The following is a 23,093-nucleotide window of genomic DNA, read 5'->3' on the forward strand; positions in this document are numbered from 1 at the left end:
TCTTTAGTAAACAGCATTTTGCTCCAGGGCCCAAATCCTTCAAACATTTGCCTAGGTAATTGTCTGCTTTTGCCTTTTAGTGTCTCATCATCAGCTTATCTATAGGTTCAGACTGGCTAAAGGAGCATGTGAGGATGGGGTGGGAGCAAGCCATTTTGTATTTAATTCACTTGCAAGAGAGATTAACACAAGGGCAGCTAACTCATCATTTTGGGATCATGTTAGCAAAAAATGTAAAAGATGGCACTTTCCTTTAAAGGGACTTGGCTTCTTGCCGTCACTTTGCAGTTTTAGGTCATTTTAAAAAGACAGTCAAAATGGCTTTGATCGTATTTGTTCTTGCTGTTGTTTATAAGAACTCTTAGGAGTCTTGAAAATGAAATCCATTTCCTGATTGAAATTGTTTTTTGTTGCATTGTACACACACAGACCAGGTTACATGTGAGCGCTCAGCCACTGCCATTATTTCCCCCCATTAGAAATAATGAGCTTCGAAGTATTTCTTTTTAAAACTAAATACACGCACATACAAAAGTTCCTGGACTTTCCACACAGGCATGAACAAAAATGTACAGTAGGTCAAATTTGGGGTTTACCAGTCTTGACATACCATTTTAAATAAAGCAGGAAACTGCATATCAAGATTCCTTCAGCTTTGAGGGTGTTTCTTAGCAGGTTTGCCGGGGTAAGGAGTGCACAATAAGGTCACTGGAAAATTATTGATTAACTCTTTGTCTTCAATGCATTTAAGGGGGTGTCATTGGGATCAGTCAAGATTCTAAAAAGTTTTAGATATAGCTGCTGGTGTGTCAGTATCCATGATTAGGGTAAGAGCTGTTATCTTACTGATCTTTCCCAGCAGAAAGTCTAGTCAGATGACATAATTTGAGACACAGGAAGTGTAACTCATCTTCCTGAAACATGGAGGAAGGAGGAGCCTTTCCAAGTTGTTTGAAAAGAGTTGTGGTTACTTTATCAGTGGTTTAATGCAAATTCTTTTTTTAGTTACACAAATAATCAGAACATACAATAGTTTTCCTTATTCATGCTGAGCTATGCAAAAAACTGATGTTCTCAGACTGTCAAAAAAGTTATGACTTCTTGTTAATTATTAATGTTAATTATTCATTTCTTCATATGTGCCATTTTGCAACATTTTTTTAAATAAATAGTAATCAGATATTATGATGAAGATTGTTTTATAATATATTACAATTTTCCTTTAATTGTACTGCGTAGTTCCAGCTATATATAAATTTATTTTCATTCCCTAGTCTATTGTAATACTATCAGGGCACAAAATGGAAATGAAGGCCATTCTTTTTAATGTAGGGACCTACAGTTAGGAGCACAAATTCATATTTCATCACTTATATTAAGTGGCCTGTTTTTGAAAGGTGTTGAGTCCCTGCAACTCCCACGGACATCAAATTGCTAATAGATGAAATGACTACAAGTGACTCAGTAGGAGCCGAGAGTGCTCTGCACTTTCGAAACTCACACCACATATTTAGGGACCTAACTTTAGGCACCTAACTTTGCAGATGCTGGCCAATGGCTCCAGTCCTACAAAGACGTGTGCACGTGGTTCATTTTGTGCACTTTGGATGGGATTTTCAAAAAGTGATTTAGGAGTATAAACTCCATGGTGCTTCTGAGAATCCCACACTTGGACTTCACAGTTTACGACTTATATCTCTTCTCCGTCAGATTTAGATTTGTCCTGATCTGAAATTTGTCAATGTAGCATTGAAAAGTGAATTGCAAAGTTAACATTAACATTGAACCAAACCCAGATACGTGTGCTTGAAGACCCCTGCTTATATGACCTGGGGGTGGGGGGGAGGCTATTACATTTTCACTTACCTTTCTTTTACTACTTTCTTTCTGGAAATGAAATCCTCTGGCATTTTCCGATTGCCTAAAGAATCACAAGATACAGCCTTCTGTGACTTCACTGGTGCCATAGGGCTGCATGGAATTTCTGATATCCACAATGTTACAGTAAGTTGCATTCCTCAACTAAACAGGAAGTGCCAGAGGATTTCACAGAGAGAGGAAAGCATTTTTTAAAAGGTATGTTAAATGTATTTATGGGTTGAATGTGTCCCACCGCCCAGTTAGTTGGGGCTTTCAGCACATTTTTGGGGGCTTAACTCATTTTTCATTTCAGCTTTGCAGATCTTCTGTAAACCAGTTTGATGTAAATCATTAGCTCAGTGTTTAGAAAAGCAGAGATTTTAATATTGTTTTCAAGAGCTATTGTTTTCTTCACAAGTCACCCACTTCATTTAGGACTTTAAATAGCAACAGTTTCTCAGTTATCTCAGTGCATCCAATGAAGTGAACTGTAGCTCACGAAAGCTTATGCTCAAATAAATTGGTTAGTCTCTAAGGTGCCACAAGTACTCCTCTTCTTTTTGCGAATACAGACTAACATGGCTGCTACTCTGAAACCTGTCAGTTATCTCAGTTATCTACTTTAAAAAACCCACGGTACAGTCTAAGCCAACGTAACTTTAAAAATATATGTTCACATGATGGAGTCCTTACTTCACCTTGTAAATCAAAGCTGTACTTTGGAGAGAGGTTTCATACTACTGTGCTAGGTATCATTTTTCTCAAGGTGACTTCATCTGTTAAAGTCTGAAGGTTGCATTTGATATGTCATTTACTTTCTCTAAGTTAATAAAATGAACCAGTGCATCTTTAGATCATCAGAGGTCTTCTTATTAACAAAAGTTTTTTTTTTAAATAATAATCTGTGTTGGAATTTAAAAGAATCCCAGCAGATTTAATTTGCCATCCTGAATAAAAGTTGGGGGGAGGTGAGGGAAGGTGTGATATTCTGCTGCTGTGTGTAGAATGCCCCTAGATGAATTCCACATTATTAGTTTATGTTCTCTCTTCTGAGCACTAGGGATGAGATCATGAAAGTGTAAATGGCTGTTATCTTCAAAGGCCTCTTTTATACTGACAAAGCTCCACCTTGCCAACCTGTATTATTAGTCTATTTCAATCCTAATTAGTTCACATCAAGGTCAAGTTTTGTGGTGGATAAAATGACTGCAAACTCCAGAGAGCAAGTTTTTTCTTATGCAGCTTTCATGTGGAGAGAGAAGTGCTGAAGGTATGAAAGACGAGACTGGGAAGGAGTCTTTGCTTATCTGTGAGCTAGAGAACTTTAATATGGTGTAATTAGTTCACATCTTCAGGAGCTACCTGTGAGATACTTGACGCCATGTTGTAGTCATTCTTTATCACTGTGTCCCACAGCAGTCTGTACAGACTCGTTCAGGTGACTTGCTTCTTTGCTACTCTTTATTTCCAAGGGGAATAATTCCTCTAAGAAATGTCCAACCTCAAATTAAATGGTCTTCAAACATATATATAGAAATAGGAGGCAATTCTACATGAATTAAAACCAGGCTGTGTGCCTTCTTGACTGTCCTTTCGAACACAAGATCCCAAGTCCTTCTATGACATTTCAAGAAGATGTCTTAGTGGTTTGGCAATTGGCAAATTACGTTTCCAGTGACCCTTACCCCAGGGCTGCTGAGAGCAGGCACAACATGGTGGAGCTATGAAATCAGAGCAACCCCACTTCCGCTGACCACACGGCTCATCCTCCTCCACCATTCCCCATGGACTGGCACCAGAAAGCAATTGGTGGGTTCCTTGAATCTCCCCTCTCTTGTACAAGAAAAATATTGTAGTAGCCACCAGGAGATGGGATGGTATTGTGGTTAGGGCACTAAACCAGCACTCTAGCTACGTGGCTCTGCTACAGATCCTGAGACCTTGAGCAATTCACTTAAGCTTTGATTCAGCATTTAAAGCACACGCTTATGTGCTTTGCTGAACTGGAGTCTTGATATCTGTGTGCTCCAGTTCCCTATCTGTAAAACTGAGGATTATAATAATATTGTCCTTCCTCACAGGTGTGGTGTGAAGGTAAATTCATTAACATTTGTGGGGTGCTAAAATTCTGCAATGCTGGGGAATGTATAAGTACCTAGATAAACAGATGTTTGAAACAGTGGAGCTGAAAGGTGGGCCAATAATAATGTTTGTTCTGTGTTATTACAGTGCCTAGCACAATGGGGGCCTGGTGTATGAAGGGGGTGCCTAGGAGCTACAGTAATACAAATAATAATAATAATAATAATTAATAATAAGGGTCAGTTATATGCCAGGCCTTATTATAAAGAATATAGCAATAGCTTGTGTGAAGCTGTCATGGTAGCCAAGGTATTCTTTGACTCCTGAGTCTTAGAGCTATGATTTCCTAGCTATTCTTTTTATGCTCTAGGAGAGAATTTGGGGACAGGGAGGGGGGAAAACTGCACCATGCCAGAGTCTGCTTGAGTGCCTTTCACAGGAAGCCAAAAAAGTAGAAGGTCAGGGTTGAATACTTTGATTTCATTCATTGTTAATATTCTTTTTTGGAGAGTGAGGAAGATGGGTGTGGGGGGAGAAGGAATAGAGTTTTTTGAATAAATAAATAAATCACTCTCCAGGGTGAGTCATACCTCAGAAGACAAAGAACAATTCATCCTTAATTTACAAAACTTAGCTTTCTGATTTCTGTGTGTCGCTGGCACTGCGAGACTCTGCCATTTGCACATAACGCAGTCGTCTTCTTCAAAGCAACAGTGACGCCAGCCCAGAAAGAGTGTGCTTACTCAGTGGGAGAGATGGTTTATATTTCATCTGAGCAGCTTATGCACTAACCTGCTAGAACAGCACACACACTGATTGTGAAATCACAGTTTTCACAGTTCAATGCTTGCTCTGTTGCGCCTCCCAGTGTTGGCATCAGGTTAGCAAGAAGAACGGCAGAAGATGCCCAGGGGCCCCCAGACAATCAGTATTTCATAAGCACTCCATCTTTATTATTTATGTATTTATTTGGCAGTACAATACAGCATGCAAGCTGTTCTCTGCTTCTAGCTTGGATAGTTCATTAGGGAGGACCTAAACCACAGTGTAGGAGAATGGAAGGGATGGGGGCTCCCTTCAGCAAGTACTTTCTTCCATTGCCTTTGGTATCCTTTTGCCATTTTAGCTATTTTGCAGCATTCACTTGCTGACATGGCCTGGAATAGAGTGAAACAAGTTAAAACAAACTACTAGGCAGTGCTTGTTTTTTCCCTTCTGTAAGAGGGCAGCCCTACCAGAGCACCCTCATGTGGCAAGCACACCTGCCTTAGTTTCCCCTCCTTTTAAGTCCCCAGAAATAGTCCAAAGCATCTGCCCAAATATACACATAGCCTGTGTGGAGTTCATGTAATCCAAAAGTACTGTGCCCCTAAACCATTACAGAACCAGTCCCAGTACCATAAACCAGCAGTCCCCCAACATAGTCCAAACAGTAAGTGCAACATACAACCCTGGCATTCCTCACCATGTCCCAGCTCTCCACCACAGCCCCAGCTTCCCTCACCACACCCCAGCACTCAGCCTAGTCCTCTCCTGTCCTAGTACCAGGAGAGCCAGCCCTGCCCTTCTAGCTGGGGTGCAACCCCGCTTTTCCTAGTGGGAACCCCCTCAGCCTCTATGCTGGGAACATCCTAGCCAGTGGAGCGTCACTTGTCATGGTGCCTCTGAGCCCAGCTTTCCAGCCCTGGAGATGTCAGAGGGTAAGTCCCTCCACTGCACCCCTGCCTTGAGCCCTCTCTGGCCCTAGGCTCTGGCTCAGAGCCAGCAGGCATCTCCCTCTGCTGCTCTTCCTGCCTTCAGCCCTTTCCAGCCCTGACTCTCTGGCTTGAAGATGCCAATCAGAAACCCCGCCTTGCTGCTCACCTTGGCTTTGTAAACACCTTCTGCTTCCTTCCAGGACATTCTCCAGTCCCTCTGGCCTCTTGCAGCTCTCACCTGCCTCTGACTGAACCAGTCTGCTCTAACTCACTGGGACTCTTATTTCCTGGTTTCCTCCAGGGACTTCACTGGGTCTCTCCTTGATCCTTTTTAGCCTCCAGCTGCAATCCTGGTCTTAATCGGCCAATTAGGAGAACCTGCTCTGGCACAGGGGTTCTGGACCTACTTCATTTACGGGGGCCAGCTGCCCAGTGACATCCCCTGACCCACCCATTTTTAAAGAAGAAGTAGTTGAAACTGTTCATGTGTTATTTTACAGAATTGCAGTGGGGGAAATTAAAAACTGGAGGATGACGATCCCCAGCAGTTAGAGGCACTCCGGGATTTGCCTCCTCAAGACTCATTTCTTGGGCAATGCCTAAAAGAAAGTAGCCAACTGACAAATTAGGGCTACATAGAAGGCAAGTTGGGGACTGATGATACATAGAAAATAAATAAAAAGCAAAACTAACACTAGAACTGCCAGCCATCACCTTGGCCTCTTGGCCTGTTGTGTCTCATCCTCTCCAATATTTGTGTTTCCTTTTTCGTCTCTCACATTATAGGCTGCGCACTTTGTAGAGACTGTATCTTCTTACATAGCTGTAGAACACCCAGCATATGTTGGCAACTTCTGCAATAATAATAAGCTTAGGGAATTCCACAAATACCGCAGTAAAGGTAAATTAATATGGTGCAATTAAGAGTAACCTTTTGAAAGGTTGCCACTCTAACCCATATTGTGCTCTAGAACCTAAGGAACTGATGCCAATGCAGGAATTGTGTGGAACTGCACGCATTTCATGGTCCCATGGGAAACAATTCAGAGGCTCAGACTCCTCTAGAACTCCTCAAACAGTTTGAACATTTCACAAAACCTCAGAAGCGCTGACATAAAAGTAAATACTGGGGTATGAGGCCAGTGCTGAAAGGTGCCTTTTCTGGAGATTAAGTAGCTTTGGCAGTGCCATGAAAACATGATGTGCACCGTAATCTGGTGTGGCCTTCATTGACACCAGTTCATATAGTGGAAGGGCTACATGAGGTAATCTGGGGGCTCCACACAATCAGAGATTTCAAGCCAACAGTGTGCCATGAAGTGCATATAAAAGGGGGGATCCAAAAATCTTGCGGCTCCCGCAGAGGAAGGCACTGAAGTCAATGTGGAACAGGCAGCTAAACCTTAAGCATGTAAAGACAATGGAGTGGTGGCAGCCACTGAAATTCTCTGCCAAAAGAGCCATCGTCAACCATTGCAAATCTAGTGTGAGGTTTTCAAAGCCGCAGTGGGGATTTGGATGCCCAATTCCCATTCATTTCCAATTTTCAAGCCCTGGGGTGGCTTTAAAAATCCCACCCCTAAAATTTGTGCCCACTTCCATGAAGCCCAAACATCTCCTCGCCGTTACATTGGGAAATGGCTCTGTGCTGTGACAGAGCAGCGTAGTAGTTTCCACCGTGTGTCATGCTCAGGGGAAGCACCCTGTATAGTGAAATAGGTGAGGGTGGAATTTTTACAGTTTGCTCTGTAATTTTCCAGTTCCTCATATTCTAGCACTGAGAAGCGTTAGAATATTTGCCTTGTGTGTCTGCTGCTGCCAGCGATGACCTGGCCCTTTGGAAAGTGCCACCTTCTCAAAGTCACTGACTAATCCTTTCAGCTGCTGAAAGGTGACACAGCTTTCCAAAGTGCTGCTGTAGGCTGGGATTTAAGGCTTGTCTTTGTGATTTGTTGGTCCCCAAGTTGGTAGGAAAGGGAGAGAGTGATGGAGCCATGTTGGTCATGCTGCTGGATGGGAGATCAGGTCAAATCCGTGCAAGATTGTAGGGCCCCAATCGGTCCTTTGTGCACCTGAGGTTGGAAGGAGTAGATGGAAGATGGTGAGGGTGGCAGTGGATGAAGCAGAGAAAGGAATGTGAAAGATTATGGAAAAAAAAGGGAGAGTAAAAGGACAGAGGGAGAGAGAAAAAAACTAAAAGAACTTTGCAAAATGTCTTCATTCTTTTCCTGAGGCCTAAAACTTCCCTCCTCTCAGCCCATTGCCCCTGTTCAGCAAGAAACCTCTCTGAATGAACATGTCTAATCAAGACCATTCCTGACTTACACTGGCAGAGAGGGAAATTCACACAATGAGAACAGCTTCCCTTTGGAAAGTTTGGCAAATCATGCAGGCGGTGGGGAAAAAGAAAATGAATACTGGAGTCAGTGAAGCTTCGTAAAGTAGTTGATGGCCCTAGTCATTTCTTATCTCCCTCTGGGATGACATTAGTAAGCCCCTGCTTAGCCATTGAGATGGGATCCCAGCCTTCTTTCATCCCATCTTTTGTGCCAGATGTTCCCTTTAAGGTGCTAGCCAGGACCATGGAGGAGTTGCAAAGCTTGACACTATGTGACTGGTAGAAATTTTGTGTGTGTGACTGACAGACATTTTTGGAACTTGAGAGAAATGGCTGGCAACTGCAGAGGCTGTTTCACATTTTGTCTGCAGCATGCTACCAGGGACTGACTCATGTTATTATGGAATTTTAACTGATACAGATATCTGGCTAAGCAACTGTTTGCTACTTGTATATACTTGTGGGTGACTCCCTTTTACCCATTGACCCTTGTGCTGTAAAATCATTTCTGGAAGGAAAGATGTCAAGATAATAAGACTTTTTAGCTAGGTATGTATTGTTTATGGGAATGAAACATTATTTTCATGTGGTGCCTTTGGAATTTACCCTAGTTTAGCCAGGGGCGTCCAGGTAAAATGGAGGTAAAATGCACCCAAATCTAGTCAAGGGGGTACCTATTACCTTGCTGATTACTGATGCATCATTCTCAATCCTGACTCGCACCATGAAAAACTGACTCACATCCTGCAGCTCCTTGCTGAAGCTTCCAGTAAACACACTATGTCATAGTGAGATTTGGCTCACATTGCTCCACTTGGCTAAAATCAGACTGTAATGTCTGATCTGCCGTGACACAGATCTGTCTTACTCTGTACTATGCAGTATGCTGTCTCACTCTGTTCTATGGTGGCACAAACCATCTCCAAAGGCAGATTGTATCCTACCCAGCACAGACAAGACAGAAATTCACATAATCGTTAAGACAGTTCTCTTCATTCTCATAGGCACAGTGGTACCACCTATCTGATTTCCATATCTGATTGACCACTTAAACTTAAAACTTCCAATCTCTTTAAGAGATTAGTTTTATACCACAACGATTAAGAAGTTTTAGATTGTAAGATCTTTTATGTCGTTTCCCTCCTATGGTCCAATATGGATTTTTTTTTACCTTAGAAATCAGTGGGTGATGAAAACAGACCCATCCACTACCACAACAAAGGGGCCAAATCCTCAGCTTGGGTAAATTGGCACAGTTCTATTGAAGTTTATGGAACTGTGCTGATTTACACCAGCTGAGCATCTGGCTTTATTTCGCTCTACATTTTGAAGTGCAAGTCTGATCTGAAAAGTGGTTCTATAGAAATGGCATCGTGAAGCTCTGTGTTTGTTGTGTCTCACTGATTTCTATGTCATGTGTGCTCAGTTTACAGGTAAAGAGCTATTTGGGAGGTTTTTTAATGACTGCCCCACAAAATCACTTTGGGCTCTGAAGCCAAGCTGAGTTCTCTCCTCCTCATGCATCCTTGCCATTAATAAAGGTTCTGTAGGCCAAATTATGCCCTGAGTTATATCTGTGCAACTCCATTGCCTGGCAGGTATTTGCTCACTCTTGTTCTGCAGTGCTAACAAACAATAAAAAAAGAGAAAAAGTCCCTAAAGTCAGCAAATGAGACTGAATACAGATCTGCTAAGTAAGAAGGCACTACTTTTACACAATCACTTTTCAGAGTACAGTTGTGGGTTCTACTGGACTAAAGAGTGTTACAAGTATTATATAAATGGCTTAGACAGCTCTTGGGAGAGTTGCATGTGCAAAATGGCATTTTGCATGGGGACTCAAAGCCAACCTTACTACTGTTTGCAGTCGTGGGTCATACAGTTCTGGAAAATCACCACTGTTAAGGCATGATACTTCTGTAGTGCAATTATTTGGTGCCAAGCACACATTAGCTGGAATATGTGTTAACAATTATGGGGCTGTGCAAAAAGTTCTCCAGTGCCACCTGCTGACAAACCAGTGACGGTGAAATCTCAGGTTGGAAGGCAGAATTATCAACATTCTTTGAAGATGCCAACCTTCTGCAAATTATGCTTTGATTTTCCACTGCAACAATCATTAGAAAAATGCTATATGTAAGACCACAAGAAGCAACATGGGAGGGAAGAGATTTAACCCTCTTACCTGAGTCTTTTGCCAAAGCTTATTTTATTAACCATTAAACATTACGCAACATTGGCACTGTTTAATTATGAGGGCTTTTTTAAAAAAGCCAAACACCACAACGTTTTCATGGCACTACAACATGACGAGGCATAAAAGATGGTCCAATACATCATGCTTAAGCTTGTTAGGCAGGAGGCCGAGATCTAGTGACTACACAACAAGGTGTGAATTACTGTGCTGTAATTATTGCCCTGGAGTGTTTTATTGTAATTACTAACTGTTTTCATTTTTTGAAATATATTTTCTCCTATGATGAAAAGCAGAAATGAAAGTACATGCTAATAGGAGAAATGCAGAAAGAATTGGGCCCAGATCCTTAAATTGGTATAAACAGCTGCAGCTCCACTGACTTCATGCTGTTTTGATCTCCTTTTAAATAATTCTGCAATCCTATTTGGCATTAAGACCCCAAAGGCCCTAAAGCCCCTATTATTTTCCCTGAGGTTAAACTGGAGTACCTCCGGCTCTCTCTGCAGATTCTTTTGGAGATACTATGGTTTGTGAAGAAACTCAGATTTTTGTAAAGCAGGTTTTCATACTTCTCTCTCTCTCTCTCTCTCTCTCACACACACACACACACACACCCCAACTTCCCCACCCCAGGTTGCTTCATTTTGATAAAATTAAATCTTTACTCTGATTGGAAGAGAATGGTGAGTTTGAGGGGGGGAAATTGTATTTCTTTAAACAGCCTCATTCTGCCTCCAGCTGTGACAGTCTGCAGTTCAAGTTAAGATAAACTGAAAGCTCACTGTTGGGTCCTAAAGAACGAAGGATATCAGAAATATTTCCAGCTCCCTTTGAAGTCAGTGGAAAAGCTCCCATTGACCTTCGTGGGAGTTGAACGAAGCCCTAAATACTGAAACAGTGGCAGAACCCTCTCCCCACCCCCACCCCTCAAAAAAAAAACCTACAGAAATTTTCCAGTGCTATTTTCATCACTTTATTTGGTAGTAAATGACTGAAGGAAGAGGCGGATGGGGTCAGTGAGTTTCCAACCCAGGTATTGTGGTTATGCTGCATTAGTGTAATTGAATGGAATGCAATTTGTTAACCAATCAGAGCTCTTCATTTTTAAAGCCATTCTAGGCCAACTACTAATGAAAATTATGTGTTTGGGTATTCAGGTAACAAAATATAAGCTTGATTTTTGGCAGTTAGATTTTTTTTACTTGAGGAAGACTGAGATGGGTTATGGGGTTAGTAATGAGATACAGAGCCTTTCATTTCTCTGTCACTGCTTCAAATCCATCTCAGGTCAACAGTAATTGACAGTGGACCTTGAATGAGCTAGAGCAAATATATTGGTAGCCTCTGTCCAGTTGCTAATGGGCATGTGCAGGCATCATAAAATACACCACTCTTGGGTTTCTGGCCAGGGCACAGCACTGAGGCAGTTGAACTGGCCTTAAAAGAGGGGTAGAGTTCGTATTTCAGTGTTCAGACTGCTGACTCCTTTAGTTTTAGACACAATCAGTGAGAAGGTGGTACTGATCCATCTACGTGGCATAACTGGAATAGGTGGTGTGACTGCCTCCCATTATCCTTTCCAAGAAGAGCCAGAGAAAGATGATGGGTAGCTACTGCTCCTTCCCAAAGTTACTCACATGTCGATCCCCATAGGTAGAGATCCTTCCTCACTCTTCTTCAACACCTATCGGCCAAAACAGAGCACGTGAGAGCAGGAGATAAGTATGCTGAATCACGGGGGTTCCGCTGTGAAACAAACTTCCAGGGCCGATTAGACTAATTCAGAGTATGACCACATTTAGGGCATGCTGCAAGAGCCTTCCCTCTTTGAAATAGTTTTCCTACCATAACTGGAAATGGTGGTGAAGGAAAACAGAAGCAAATACAAATGAAGTGGAGCTTCTTCCCTCCAAGGAAGAAAGAAAAGCAGAGAGTCCAGAAAACCCACTAGGGACCTTCTTCTGCAGTGATGGGGGTATTAGAAAATCCTTCAGATAAAAGAGGTAAAAAAAATTGGCTTCTGGGATAGCAGTCTCAGCAGATTCACCAAAGACTGAATGGGCAAGGAGACTGAACTATACAGTTTCCCTGCTAGAGTTGGTCCTTCCATGATCCAATTATCCTGGCACTCAGGTGAATAGACATATTGAAATCAATGGGACTAGATTGATTTAGTAGGTTTAATCTGCAAGTAGCTTTACAAGTAACTTTTTAAAAGGCCAGGTTACTCCACTCTGCTTTTGGATAAATCTCCACTTCCAAACAAACAAAAGAAACGAAATGTAGATCTCATCTCCATAATTGGCAACAAAATAAAAATCTCCAAATATGGTTTCTTATGGAAGCTCAAAGTCCTTCACCTAGAACTTGAGAGCATTTCTTTCCATGCTGGTATTCATTCTGTGCATGGTATCAGCTTTTTGCCACTCTGATATTTGTGTCTTTCAAAGAGACAATTGGTCAGTTTGAGCGGTAGGAGAAAATTCTCACTGTTGGGAAAACTAGTGAGAAACCTCAGATTTGTGGGAAAAAGAGACAATTTCCATTCTTGCTTTGTGTTTTTTCCTGAAAGTAAAAGACAGGTTGTGCAGGTGGGAAAATGCCAGTTTCACATGTGGATGCTCAGTTGGCAAAAAGAGGTGATTCCTACAATGAACAAACTGCTTTGGACAAATATAAATACTGCCCCTCATCCCTGCTACAAACCTTTGACCCCAAACTTAAGTCAAACTAGTTCTGAGGCTAAAAAATAATTGGTTAACTTTCTGCCCTATTTAAAAAAAAAACTGTTTGCATTTCCAGATTTCGCCTAGAAGCACCAGAAATCATGAAATATCCTGTTTTCTCAATTTTTCAGTTCCAAGAGGCTTGCACAAGAACTCCTGTTTCTGAAGTTCATCCAGCTCTATTCGTTTCATTCACATCTATTAACAAATCTTCCGTAATCACTGTAATCACTATTTCTAACAAAATTAATTGTCACAGAACGAAGTCTGGAATTTTCAAGTAAGCTTAAGGGCATTAGACACCCACACCCTTTTGAACTGGGCACCTAACTCCCTTAGCATCCTTTGAATATCCCAGTCTAAACTGTCACAATTTAGCATAGCTGTCTTCTACTCAGTGACATGTGAGTCTTACTTTTGTGGCACAGCAACAGCAACACTGCACAAGTGAAATACTAATGTACCTCAACAATGAACAGTTTGTGCATTGACACTTTCACCTTTGGAAGCTTAGTCCGCTTTTCCCTGACCACCATCATTGTGAATTAGCAAAACGCTTCAACTGATCAAAAATCCCAGCAGCACAAATAACATTTTAAAGAGCCATTCGTCTGAAGGCGTCTTAACAAAGGGGAATGTTTGAAGTGAATTGTAATGATGTTTCTGTATAAACCATTGGGAGGAGGGATAGATCAGTGGTTTGAGCATTGGCCTGCTAAACCCAGGGTTGTGAGTTCAATCCTTGAGGAGGCCATTTAGGGATCTGGGGCAAAAATTGGGGATTGGTCCTGCTTTGAGCAGGGGGTTGGACTAGATGATCTCCTGAGGTCCCTTCCAACCCTAATATTCTATGATTCTATGATTTGGTTCAGTTCCTATGTTTGATCACGGGTGTTTAGAAGCTAAAAATAACCTCTCTCTCTCTCAATACTGCTTTTCGTTTGCAGATACAAGGCAAGTACAGCCATCTCCTCCGTGGTCCTATGATCAATCCTACCAGTACTTGGGGTCAATCGCGACGCCCTCAGTGCACCCTGCCACTCCAATTTCACCTGGGAGAGCTAGCGGCATGACATCCCTCACTGCGGAACTCTCAAGCCGACTCTCAAGTAAGTACCTAAAAGTTATTCACACTAAACAGGGTTCGGAGCAGCAGCCGTGTTAGTCTGTATCCGCAAAAAGACAAGGAGGACTTGTGGCACCTCAGAGACTAACCAGTTTCTCTACAGTGCCACAAGTCCTCCTTTTCTTTTCACACTACACAGGTACCACCAAAGCCATGTGACTCTTTCCAAACCACAGAGATACCAGTGGTTGGAGCTTCTTAACTTTTTACTCAATTCGGGATGAAAAACATGTTGAGTCTGCAAGAAAATGTTTTCAAGTGTTTACTTGGCTTTGCCTAAGTGATGGGGAAATCCAGAATGTCACTGTCAAAAACCAGAAGAGAAATTAATTTGAGCTGCTTTGAAATGGGAGATATGCAGAACTATAAAAATAGTTTAGATTGCTGGAAAGCTGCAATATCTGCCAAGAAATGAATGCTGCGGATGTTTCATCTCTGCTTCCTTCCCTCACACTAAATTCAGAGCAGATCACAGAAGATTAGGGGCTTACAGCTGAACAGAGGATGATGGGTTTTTTGACATTTTAAGTGTTGTGTTTTACTGTGTCATGTTATGTCTTTGTCGAATTGCACTGCAGAACTTTACAGGCCAACATAAAAATGTATCTCTAAATGAACACTTACCACCTGGTTTTTTATCGTTTACCACAGTCCATCTACTGACATTAACCCCCACATTTTACCCAGGAAAGAATTTTCTGTAGTATCTGGCAGGTGAATCTTGCCCATATGCTCAGGGTTTAGCTGATCGCCACATTTGGGGTCGGGAAGGAATTTTCCTCCAGGGCAGACTGGAAGAGGCCCTGGAGGTTTTTCGCCTTCCACTGTAGCATGGGGCACGGGTCACTTGCTGGAGGATTCTCTGCTCCTTGAAATCTTTAAACCACGATTTGAGGACTTCAGTAGTTCAGGCATAGGTGAGAGGTTTTTCACAGGAGCGGGTGGGTGAGATTCTGTGGCCTGCGTTGTGCAGGAGGACGGACTAGATGATCATAATGGTCCCTTCTGACCTTAGTATCTATGAATCTATTAATCTTGAACCAACATTTGGGTGTTCACCATCATGAATTCTCTTTAAATGAATGGGAACCACACAACAAAAGTTCCTGCACAGCTCTTTGGAACTTTACCCCTTGGCAGCAAATTTTGGCCTTGTTGGAGTCGGTAGGGATCCTTCTGACATCAGTGGGACCCTTTGAGTGGTCTATAGTCTATGCTGCTGTTGGACTTGCAGTGGGTTGTACATGCTTAAAAATACTGTTTTCAAAGATGCACTTTTTAATCACTTACCTATCCTTATCTGGGCTTCTCAGTAGAAGTAGGTTATCTTGTCAAGGTTAGGGGACAGCTAGATATTAAAGCAGGCTGAAAATTGATAATGGCTTTTTGTGGAAAATTAAAACTTAAAAAAAAACTTCTGTGAAATGGTTTTGTTTTTCAGTGACAAGCTAAAACCAAGACAATGAAACGGTTTGATTATTTTTGTTTTTTCTTCCTCTTTCACTCCTTTTTTTCCTCCCACCACCCCCTTTTCCATGAGCAAAATAAAAAAAGGGAGAAAGAAAAAAGAAAAATCAGGAGGAAAAAATCTTTAGCTGACAAACCAGAAATTTTTAAACCAAACAAAATTGTCCAGGAAAGATTTTATTTACAAATGAAAAACCATTTTTTTGTTGAAAATTGTTTTGAAACCAAACATTTTGACCAGCTTTAACATACAGATTGTGTGTGTATGTGTGTGTGTGTTAAAGATGGTAGGAAAACTAATTTAAACTCTTTTTTTTTAAGACATATTTTTGCCCCCATTTTTTCTCCAGTTTGTACATGCGTACAGGTGTCTGTGTAAAGGGAACACTCTTTCATCTTCCCTTACCACTCCGGCATAACATTATCACTGACAGGAAAATCACTTCCAACTCCAACACATAAAGAAATACACCACATGCCCTGAGTTCATCTCATGCGGACAGTATTACAAAACCTTAATGCTGATCTCGAGGAAATTCACTTATAGCTATTATAGAAATATGCATACTAAGTTACTGTATGATGAGTTATTTTATGTGGGAAACTGTGAGATCGGTGGAAAGGTTTTACATTACAGCACGTCAGATGAATTTGAGGGGTGTAATTTGTTTCTGTATCTATTGGAGGTGGAAGGGGGTTCCATGTGGAGATGCAGAATCTGTCAGTGACCGGAGTTAGTGTTATAGAATCATAGAATCTTAGGGTTGGAAGGGACCTCAGGAGGTCATCTAGTCCAACCCCCTGCTCAAAGCAGGACCAATCCCCAATTTTTGCTGTCTGAGTGCTTCTTTCACTTGCAATTTCCTTGCTTTCATGGGTCTGGGTGGGTGGGTTTTGCCTTCAAGCAACCTTAACTAGTTTGTAATTAAGTTTTTGTTTGTGGGATATTATTTAGATTTTAAATACTCTTCCGTAGTCACATAAAATCTCTCTTTGTATCATTGTAAGTCCCCCAGGAAAACCCACACTTGCACACAAAAACACTCCAAGGAACTTCTCCTTGGCAAGATCAGCAAAACAACAACCTGGAAGTTTGTAGGGCAAGTTAACTGCAGCTCTGATAGTCAAGAAAAAAAATGAGGAAAATTTTCAAACTGATGAACAGGGACCTTTTTGAAACATCATAACATTAAAATTCATTTTCTGATTTTGTCAGATTTGCCATAAACAAACCCTGTCCTGGCCTTAGGTGTGGCATGTGAAACTTCAAAGACACTGATCTTTCTCTGGAGAAGTTGGTAGTAGAGGGAGCGTTGAATATCAGGACCACAATGTGAACCTAGCGTCAACCTTCACTGTAGATTAGCTGCCACCATTCCATAATACTGCATAACTGCAATTTAAAATTGCAATGTGGTGCTGTATGGTGGAAGGAAGTATTCAGGGGTTCATTGATCTTGTTAAACAAAAAGGCAGCCTACTTGTAAGATGGCAGACTCAGAAACAAAGCCTACACCATATGTCAGAGTTCTTCTAAGAAAGGTTTAGAAACTCATTGAAGAAAGCTGGCTATGACACGCTGTCAGAACCTGACACTGTAATATGTCTGTTCTACCTTTCAATCCAGTCAGAGCAGAGTGCTTTGTTTTCCTTCTTCCTAGTGCTTCCTTCTGCACACACATGCCTTTCATACAGACTCCGCCCCTTGTCGGAAAGAAGTTGTCTTAGGAAAGTTTTCTTATTATTGTTATTTTGATAATACATAGCTGCCAAGTCAGAGGACTGACAGCTTCCATTCATCTGAGTCAGGATGAAGATCCTTTTAAGGAGGCCATTATCTGTTCAGGTTCTTTAATCCCTTTGGCGGAGGCAATGGTGGGAGGAAGCCCGCTTTCATCTGTGTCAAAGCAATGGGACCAGAGTTTAGCTGTCATAAATAGAAAGGAGCATAAACACTGACAAATTACACGTAAAAATGTAATAAGGAAAGCCAAAAAGGAGTTCGAAGAACAGCTAGCCAAAAACTCAGAAGGTAATAACAAAATGTTTTTTAAGTATATCAGAAGCAGGGAGCCTGCTAAACAACCAGCGGGGCCCCTGGATGATCGAGATACAAAAGGAGCACTTAAAGACGATAAAGTCATCGCAGAGAAACTAAATGAATTCTTTGCTTCAGTCTTCACAGCTGAGGATGTTAGGGAGAGTCCCAAACCTGAGCCGTTTTTTGTAGGTGACAAATCCTGAGGAATTGTCACAGATTGAAGTGTCACCGGAGGAGGTTTTGGAATTAATTGAGAAACTTAACAGTAACAAGTCACTGGGACTAGATGGCATTCACCCAAGAGTTCTGAAAGAACTCAAATGTGAAATTGCGGAACTATTAACTATGGTTTGTAACCTGTCCTTTAAATCAGCTCACTGTACCCAATGACTGGAAGATAGCTAATGTAACTCCAATATTTAAGAAGGGCTCTAGAGGTGATCCTGGCAATTACAGACCGTTAAGTCTAATGTCAGTACCGGACAAATTAGTTGAAACAATAGTAAAGAATAAAATTGTCAGACACATAGAAGAACATAAATTGTTGCGCAAAAGTCAACATGGTTTCTGTAAAGGGAGATCATGCCTTACTAATCTATTAGAGTTCTTTGAGGGGGTCAACAAACATGTGGACAAGGGGGATCCAGTGGACATAGTGTATTTAGATTTCCAGAAAGCCTTTGACAAGGTCCTTCACCAAAGGCTCTTATGTAAATTAAGTTGTCATGGGATAAGAGGGAAGATCCTTTCATGGACTGAGAACTGGTTAAAAGACAGGGAACAAAGGGTAGGAATAAATGGTAAATTTTAAGAATGGAGAGGGGTACCTAGTTGTGGTCCCCAAGAGTCAGTCCTTGGAGCAATCCTATTCAACTTATTCATAAACGATCTGGAGAAAGGGGTAAACAGTGAGGTGGCAAAGTTTGCAGATGATACTAAACTGCTCAAGATAGTTAAGACCAAAGCAGAATGTGAAGAACTTCAAAAAGATCTCACAAAACTAAGTGATTGGGCAATAAAATGGCAAATGAAATTTAATGTGTATAAATGTAAAGTGATACACATTGGAAAAGATAACCCCAAGTATACATACAATATGATGGGGGCTAATTTAGCTACAACTAATCAGGAGAAAGATCTTGGAGTCAATGTGGATAGTTCTCTGAAGACGTCCACGCAGTGTGCAGCGGCAGTCAAAAAAGCTAACCGGATGTTAGGAATCATTTAAAAAGGGATAGAGAATAAGATGGAGAATATCTTATTGCCCTTATATGTATCCATGGTACGCCCACATCTTGAATACTGCGAACAGATGTGGTCCCCTCATCTCAAAAAAGATATACTGGCATTAGAAAAGGTTCAGAAAAGTGCAACTAAAATGATTAGGGGTTTGGAACGGGTCCCACATGAGGAGAGATTAAAGAGGCTAGGACCTTTCAGCTTGGAAAAGAGGAGACTAAGGGGGGATATGCTAGAGGTATATAAAATCATGAGTGGTGCGGAGAAAGTGAATAAGGAAAAGTTATTTACTTGTTCCCATAATATAAGAACTAGGGGCCACCAAATTAAATGAATGGGTAGCAGGTGTAAAACAAATAAAAGGAAGTTCTTTTTCACTCAACGTACAGTCAACCTGTGGAACTCCTTGCCTGGGGAGGTTGTGAAGGCTAGGACTATAACAGGATTTAAAAGAGAACTGGATAAATTCATAGAGAGTAAGTCCATTGATGGCTATTAGCCAGGATGGGTAAGGAATGGTGTCCCTAGTCTCTGTCTGTCAGAGGGTGGAGATGGATGGCAGGAGAAAGATCACTTGATCATTACCTGTTAGGTTCACTCCCTCTGGGGCACCTGGCATTGGCCACTGTTGGTAGACAGGATACTAGGCTGGATGGTCTGACCCAGTATGGCCGTTCTTATATCAGATGTTCAGCTCAGTCAGATGTGAAACATTTCCATAAAAAAACCCACTTCAATCTTTTAATCCCAAAGTATCCCACTTGGAAACAAATCTGCAACAGATGTCATTTTGTTGATTTCTTAAAGCCAAGATTTTCAAAAGTCAGTAGTGATTTCAGGAGACTCCATTTTTCAGTGCCCAATTTTGGACACCTTAAAGAGACCTGATTTTTCTTAACTTCAGTCATGTTGATAGGCAATGTGGACCACTATCATTAGCTGTAGTGTACAGAACACATATATGTATACCTCAAACCAGAGTCTGCTCCAAGGAGCTTCCGATTTTTAAGACAGACAAATAAGGCAGTTATAAGAGACTAAGCGTTGGACTGAAAACCTGCAACACCTGCATTCAAGGTCCCATCTCTGCCAGTGTGTGGTCCTTGGCAAATTACTTAGCTTTGGTGTCTCAGTTTCCCCCTCTCCAAAGCTACTTGTTACTATCGTATTCCTACTTGACAAGACCACTGTGATGACTATTTTGTTAATGTTTATAGAGCACTCTGAAACTGTAAATGCTGCGTAGGCTGTAAGTGCTTTGAGAACAAACAAACAAATAAAACCTATAGGGCAAGGGCAATCCCTCTTAATTGCCCCTTTACTGAAATGAATCCAAAAGTTTCAGATAGCCAGTGTTACCCAATTCCCTATCACTGATCCGCCATAAGAAAGCATTGTCCTTTTGTGACTCATTAAAATCTTGTTCTTTCCATTTAAAATTGATTTGTTTTTCTTCTCTCAAAAACTAGGTGCTTCTGACCTAACAGCATTCAGTGATCCCAGGGTGGGAATTGATCGCCCGTTCTCTACTCTTCCTTCAATTTCTGATCCTCGTATGCACTATCCTGGAGCATTCACCTACACCCCAACACCTGTCAGTTCAGGAATAGGAATTGGTATGTCTGCTATGACCACTGCCACAAGATATCACACTTATCTCCCTCCTCCATATCCTGGTTCTTCTCAGTCTCAAGGCAGCCCATTTCAGACCAGCTCACCTTCTTACCATCTCTATTACGGAACATCAGCAGGGTCATACCAGTTCTCCATGATGTCTGGGGGAGATCGGTCACCCCCACGTATCCTCCCTCCTTGCACTAATGCTTCCACAGGGTCTACTCTCCTCAACCCCAATCTTCCAAACCAAAGCGATGTGGTAGAGGCAGAAGGTAGTCACAGCAACTCCCCTACCAACATGGGCACCACAGCAAGGCTGGAAGAAGCAGTATGGCGACCATACTGAATTAATTATAAGTAGAGATGGGCCAGGACTAAAGTGCTTTTTATCTGCTAATGTCCATAGGTATCCCATAAATAACTTTTCCCGCCTGTGGGCACTGCCATGTTTATACATCACTTTCAGAAGCAAACGGTCCAGAAGTCAGGACTTCAGGAATGATGTCATGGTGTTAGCCAATCAGTGAAGGGATGTCATTCCAGAAAAGTAGCCTTTTTCAAGGGCTGAACTTTGGAAAGGAAAACATTGAAGTTGGTCTAGAGATAGGGAAGGTGGGTAGATAGACACCCAGGCTGTTTTCGGACCGGTGGCCTCCAAACATCCTTTATTTTGGAGGTCTCCAAAGTCCTAAAAAGTGCTTTGGTTCACTTCTAATTTTCAGACTTAAAATCTAACACAATCTTAGTGAGTATACTTAGTCATAAGAACGTGTTAGTTATAAGGAAGTATAGGAAGATTCCCAGAGGGAAACTGTGAATGCTTCTGATTTAGCAATGCTGTGAATGAGAAGTTTTATATCTTGGACGTTGACTTTTTTACCAGGTTATATATTCCAAAGAATATGGATTTTTTTTATTATTATTAATTTTTAAGGATGCAACTCATCCTGCTTTGCATCTAACTTCTCTTATTTCTTTTTTGGCACCTTATACATTGCAAAAAGATTTCACTTTTAAAAAAAATCATGCTTGCTTCTTTATTGCTTTGTCAACTGAAAGAATCAGCCCCTTTTCAATGAGGTAGTTTAACTTTTTTTTCTTTTGGACTTCGTTTAATGCAGTGGCTACAGCCTTAGGTCATTTTCAACTACTGTACTATGATGATTTCCTCAATATTTATGCTTGATGTTTAGACTTTTCTTATTTGTTGATACTATTATTATTTAAATATGCTCTTTTTTTTTACAGCAGCCAAAGGTAAATTTATAACATTGAAAAAAGGCTGACATAACGATGGGTAACGTGACGTCTAGTTATCTAGCCATATTGTTTACATTTTGCTCCGTTTATTTAATCTGCCATTTGAAACCCTATAAAGTCATTCTTTTCCTCTGCTGGTCTTTCAACACCAAGGGTTGAAACACTTTAAGGATCAGCAGTATGGAAGTATATAATTTGTAAAGCAGACACAATGGGGTCATGCATCTCCCTTCAACGAAATATTTAGGGCCATATTCTGCTATTGATCCTGCCTGGGCTTCTTATTGACTTTAGTAGGAGTCAAGTACTCATCCAAGGACAGAATCTAGCATATAGTTGGCACTCCAAGAGTGAAATCCTGGTGCCATTTAAGTCAATTGGAGGTTTGCCATTGACTTAAATGGGGTCAGAATTCCACGCAAAGTTTCCAGCACAACACTCTACATACCAGTGTATTCAAAAAGAAAGCAGATTAACAAATCACAAGTAAATGGAGCTGAAAAGTGCTCTCAGACTCAACTGGAAACCAGAATATCAAACAAGTGGAGTTTAAAAGTTCTGTGGTCATATAGTTCTGAAGGAAGAAGAATATTCAAAACTGGTGCACAGAATATTCTGTCCTGTAGAAAATTTGCAATGCATTATAATAGTACTAATCTGCTATTATGGAATATCACTGTTGCCCATCATTAACAGCACAAACATATCAGATGTCACTGTAAATTTTAAGGCACTATTTTATTGGAGGGTTTGGTCTGAATGCATTTGTTGTACTACTCATTAATTACAAACTGCTGATGTTGACATGTGTGCATTCAAAATGATCTGATTGTTATTTAATGTACCTCTTAAATTAGTGAAACAATTGCAGGTCCACTCAGAAGAGTATTTGAAAGCAGGACTTCAGATCAGCGTTTGATGTTTAAAAAAAAAAATTTAAAGGATTTGAATTACAAAGATCCTTGGCTGCAGGCAGCAAAACAGCTGGACTTATTTAAAACCATTTGTTTTTTTGAGTTTTCTTTATATAAATATATATATATATATTATATATATATATATATGTTAGGTTTTGCTTCTTTGTTTTGGTCAGATGCAGTAGCACTTTGGAATAAAACAAGTTACAAATTGAAGCATCTAACATGGTGAATAAGGTCATTCTCATGCAGAAAATGGGGAATGTTTCAAAGGATCTCAGTGGAAGCTCAAAGTTGTTTTCTTATTATTTAAACTACATAAATTGGCATTGTCCTTTTAGTTCAATATAAGAATTCTATATTAAATTTGCTAAGAACAAAAGAAGTGGAAGACACAAAGCGTTAAAGTATATTTTGAAAGTACGGTGACCATCCTGAACTTTAAACCAGCCTTTGTGACCCTTTGCATAGTCAGTGTCTCTTGTCTCCAGTGACCTTGAAAAAAGTCCTTCTTCACTGCTTAGAC

General features: G+C 41.0%; 1 protein-coding gene across 6 annotated transcripts in view; it reads left to right on the forward strand.

The window, feature by feature from the left end:
- Nucleotides 1-23,093, forward strand: part of RUNX1 (RUNX family transcription factor 1) — a 210,648-nt gene that overhangs the window by 185,659 nt on the left and 1,896 nt on the right. For 5 of the 6 annotated variants that reach the window (XM_073361365.1, XM_073361383.1, XM_073361366.1 and 2 more), the window contains 2 exons: nucleotides 13,848-14,009; nucleotides 20,243-21,382. In XM_073361365.1, coding sequence (XP_073217466.1) covers nucleotides 13,848-14,009; nucleotides 20,243-20,736 — 656 coding nt within the window. In that variant the 3' untranslated portion in view covers nucleotides 20,737-21,382. Of the gene's footprint in view, nucleotides 1-13,847; nucleotides 14,010-20,242; nucleotides 21,383-23,093 lie in introns of those variants that run through there. The other variant, XM_073361398.1, reaches the window with a different exon arrangement.

This window comes from Lepidochelys kempii, chromosome 1 (assembly GCF_965140285.1).
Source record: "Lepidochelys kempii isolate rLepKem1 chromosome 1, rLepKem1.hap1, whole genome shotgun sequence".
Classification (NCBI taxonomy): domain Eukaryota; kingdom Metazoa; phylum Chordata; order Testudines; family Cheloniidae; genus Lepidochelys; species Lepidochelys kempii.